The sequence below is a fragment of the Cricetulus griseus genome, unplaced genomic scaffold, assembly GCF_003668045.3.
Source record: "Cricetulus griseus strain 17A/GY unplaced genomic scaffold, alternate assembly CriGri-PICRH-1.0 unplaced_scaffold_99, whole genome shotgun sequence".
NCBI classification, from domain to species: Eukaryota; Metazoa; Chordata; class Mammalia; order Rodentia; family Cricetidae; genus Cricetulus; species Cricetulus griseus.
In genome coordinates, this window is record NW_023277442.1 from 1 (window position 1) to 4624 (window position 4624).

The window sequence follows — 4624 nt, forward strand, 5'->3', positions numbered from 1 at the left end:
TTATACCTTTCACTTCTACCCAAGCCTTAATGTTGTAGACAAAAGACTCAACATTAGATGTGTGAAGTGTCTATTCTTGTTTTTGTGCTGATCTGATAATTAAGGGCCCAAGGAGCTTTTTACACTCTAAATTAGCATTTTTAAAAGACACAGATTCAATGAGTACTTTGCTAGTTTCTGGGTAGGCTACTGATATGTGGAGGGTGATGAGTAGAGGCTGTCATTTGGGATTCTTCCTACATAGTAGCCTGTATCTGTCTGTGACTTTGAAGACCCCCTAAGGAAGGCCTCACCCTCCCTAGGGAGCAGAAAGGGTATGGGATAGGTAGGGTGTTAGTTGGGTGGGCAGGGGAGGAGAAGAGGGAGAGGGACCTGGGATTAACATGTAAAATAATCTTCTTTCTAATAAAAAAAATTTTAATTAAAAAAGATGGTCTTTCAGGCTTCCTGAAACATTCTGGGTTCCATTAGTGTGGTCTGTAGTGAGCATTCCTGGAAATACCTCTGCTGTCTTCCACCATCATGAGGGTGAATAACCATCTGGCTGACCCTGTGCATCATTTATAACCCAATCTTATTCAATTATTATTGTAGAAGGAGAATCCTGAAATACTGCTTTAGCTCTAAAGTATCTAGGTCCTGGGACCATGAACTTCACAAGGGTATTAGTGTAGAGGTGAGTTGTGGTATCCATAACACCTGTAGGAGACCCTGAGAGTGGAGGTCACAGAGCTCATGGAGAATTCTGGAACTATGCCAAGTGATCTACAGAGAAGTAGCCTGAATGCCCTGCCATGGCCCTGTGCCGCACCCTTGCATATGTCACTACCACTGTGGGACAGACATACTGCGGAGTCAGGTCCTGAGGATTCTTCTGTTAGGAGAAGTCACAGTTAAGGTGAACACTGGAAGAAACTTAAAGGTGTGGCCAAATCTCTCCATTTTATATCCAGAGAAGCAGCAGTCCAGAAACAGAAGGACTTGTTCAAACCAGCATCTCCAGTGGCAGCTGTATCAACCCCTCAACTAGCTATTGCCTATCAGGCCCCCACATTCCAATGGGTCTTTCCAAAACATTCTGGGACCTTACATCATGCAGATGAGAGGTTATTTTCAGGACCTTATTGTCAGGATGAGATTGGAGAGTATATGGTTTCTATGCTCTCCCCCTCACCCACCTGGTCTAGCTTACATTCTGAGACTAAACATCTTTCCCTCCATGTGGAATGGGCTCCCAAAGTTCATTTGTATGCAAGGGATAAATACTGGCCTACCACCAGAGGCCAAATAGATTGTCAAGGCCTCTTTAATGACACCCACATTCAGAGGGTCTGGATCAGTCCTATGCCGGTTTTCCAGCTCTCAGGCTGGGGTCTATGAGCTCCCCTTTGTTCAGTTTTATACTCTTTATTTGCAACTACCCAGTAGGACAGTTTCACGGCAAAGGGTGTCAAAAAATGATTGGTTACTGATGGGGCTGACTCACCTGAGATGTGTATTTCCAGGGGCTCACTGGGTGCTGACCACAGCTGTGGGGTTAGGTTGTAGTAACCATAGCATCGGAATGTCCCTCTGTGGTCTGCTGTTACATGATCTATAGAGAATAAGGCTTGGTACTGCATAGTACTGTGTATATACTGTGAGTTCAGGGAGCTGGAGAACTTCTGATCTTCCTTGGTGAGAATGAACTTGTGGTAGAACACCCGTGAGACACACTGGAGAGTCATGCTCCCTCCTGAGGTCACCACAGGGCTGGGCAGGGCTGTCAGGCTGGGTTTATTTTCATAGATTCCTAGGACATAAAGAACAGCATGTTACATGGGCTCTCACAGTCACAATGCTGTCAGGGCTGGGCTTTGGGAGGAAATACTCCTGAGAGCAGAGTCTGGGGCTGAGACCCTCACTGTCAACTCACCTGTTACTACCAGTTCCAGGGTGTCACTGCGCTCTGACCAGCCAGCTGATGTATAACAGTAACAGCGATATTGTCCAATATGTGACTGTGTCACAGAAGGAATGGAGAATGTGGACTTTTTCCCAGGCTCCTTTGGGGTCTGTGTACCCCAGATTTGTTGTCTTCCCTCTTTATGCAGAAAATACAATTCTGCATTCAAGGTCCCCTGACAGGAGATGTTCATGGGACTTCCTAAGGTGACTACAGGGCCTGGCTCAGCCTTGATGGTGGGTTTGTGGAGGATCCCTGCAAGGAAATAGGAGAGAAGGAAGTGAGTCTGTCTGAAAGTGGCACAGGAGAGTCACACTTTCAGAATTCACTTTTTTTCAGCTGGCCTTTAATCCCAGCACTCGGGAGGCAGAGGCAGACGGATCTCTGTGAGTTCGAGACCAGTCTGGTCTCCAGAGCAAGTGCCAAGACAGCCTCCAAAGCTACACAGAGAAACCCTATCTCGAAAAAGCAAAAAAAGAACTCACTTTTTTCTATTTAGGATATTCTGTCAAACAATACATCTGCAAGTAACCCTCTCACCTCCCCTCTCCAGAAGATCACTGCTGCTCTGTTTCCCTTCAGAACAGAGCAGGGTTCCCAGTGACATTAATGGAGCCTTCCAGACTACTGTTGCCATGATTCTAACAAAAACTTCAGGCTACTCAGTCAGTCATGGTGTAGGCTTTGAATCCCAACACCTAGGAGGCAAATGGAGGCAAATCTCTGTGAGTTCAAGTCCAGTTTGGTCTACAGACTGATATTCAGGACAGACAGGGCAACACAATGAACTTCCAGGAAACAAAAATAAAGACCCCAGGGTAAACCAGCACAGCCTGTGTGCAGAGGGCTTAGGGAAGACCCATGCATGTGCCGTGGTTGCTGCTTCAGTCTCTGTGAGCCCTCATGATCTCTGCTGAGTTCATCCTGTGGGCTGTGATCTCCTGGTGTCCTGAGTGCTCTGAATCCTCCAACCCTTCCTCTCTATCTCTCTTCTGTGGAGTTTCCAGAGCTATGGTGGATGCTATTTAAGCTGATCCAGAGAAACAGAGGGCTCCATGAAGATTCTTTTCTGTCCTGGATCTCTGAGACTCTCATGTCACTGTGTCCCTTAGATTCTGTATCTTGTGTCCCTCTGTCTCCCACGATCTGTGTCAATGGTCTCAGGAGCCCTGGCTCCTCACACTCCACACACCAAGACCTCCCTCAGCTCCTGTGTCACTTCAGCATCTTTCTAGAGAAAGACTGGGCTTCCTCACCTGAGACCAGGAGCTCCAGGGGGTCACTAGGTTTTGACCACAGCAGTCGGCTGTAACTTTCAAAGCTGTAACATCTGAATGTCCACCTTTGGTTCGATGTCACAGGACCCACAGAGATACAGGCATGGTACTGCGAAGTAGAGTAGTTATACTTTGAGTGCGTTGTCCAGGATTGCTTCTGTGGTCCTTCCTTAGTCAGAATGAACCCATAATATCCTTGATTTGAGACACACTGAAGGGTGACATTTCCTCCTTCTGTGACTACAGGGCTGGGGAGGGCTGACAGTCTGGGTTTATTGAAGGCCCCTAGGAGATAAGGAGAAACAGTTAAATGTCCACAAAGTCCTCATTACACTCCAGGGCTGTGTGGGAATCATCCCTGTGTACAGAACCAGTGCTTGACAGTCAAGCCTGATGCTGTGGACTCTGTGAGTCCTCTCACCTGTCACCACCAGCTGCAGGGTATCACTGTACTCTGACCATCCCTCAAGGGTCCGATATCGACATGTATAATTCCCTGCTTCCTGATGGCCTATTTTTGAGATTGAGAATTCCACCTTGTTTTTAGGATTTGATGTAATGTCTGTGTGCATTGTATATTGGTGTCCATTTTTATACAGACGGTATTCTTGGGCTTTCAGGGTCCCCTCACACAAGAAGGTCACTGTAGTCTGCTCAGAGACCACAGAGTCTGGCTGTACTCTGAGGATAGGTTTAGGGAAGAAGGTTCCTGCAAGAAAAAGTTCAGCTGGGTTCCAGGACAGCCATCCTCAGATTGCAGCCCCTGATCCCAACCGTCCAGCCACCCCAGGAGTAGCACATCTGTGTTGTTTTCCATCCCAGCTGCTCAGTTGGCTCCAGGAATGATGACAGGTGATGTCAGGACATCTGCAGACACTCACTCACCTGCCAGCACTGGTATCCCATGGCCCAGAGTCAGCCCTGGAAGAGAGTTCCCTGTGAGAGGTTTGTCCCTGAAGCTTGAGAAGGTCCTCCCCTCTGCAGAACCTCCTGAGACCCTGGGGTTTCCTAACTGACCCGTGCTGGGCTGTGGGGCAGCATCAATCCCAGAGCACAGCATCCCTCCCCATCTCCACATCTCACCCAGACAGAGCAGGGCTGTGAAGGAGACGGTCATGGTGTCTCCTCCTGGAGGCTGCAACTGTGCTCATGGGCAGAGCTACAGAGTCTGTCTGAAGGGGCCCGAGACATAGGGTGTGGCCTCTGGAGGCAGGGCACTCCCCATGACATGGTTGTGCTTCAGCAGCCCCACAGGAAGGGGAACTGCCATCTTCACATAGCAGGTTGTGACTTCCCCAAGGCTGTGGCTGGGTCATGCAGTAGACTCCATCAATACTTAATGGATGTCATTCCCAAAATCCCATCAGTGTCTGCCTCATCTGTCCTCAACTTTGTCAGGTAC

At 48.3% G+C, this 4624-nt stretch overlaps 1 protein-coding gene across 1 annotated transcript; it reads right to left on the reverse strand.

Moving 5' to 3' along the window:
• Positions 1-811: 811 nt before the first annotated feature.
• On the reverse strand, positions 812-4339 carry LOC100753588 (leukocyte immunoglobulin-like receptor subfamily B member 3; the record flags this gene model as incomplete). Its single annotated transcript, XM_027434153.1, has 7 exons — positions 4306-4339; positions 4108-4143; positions 3644-3931; positions 3202-3507; positions 1916-2200; positions 1422-1792; positions 812-874 (listed from the first exon to the last, which is right to left on the reverse strand). Coding segments are annotated over exons 1-7 (1383 nt in total), but the record flags the coding sequence as incomplete, so codon positions are not given.
• Positions 4340-4624: the final 285 nt, after the last annotated feature.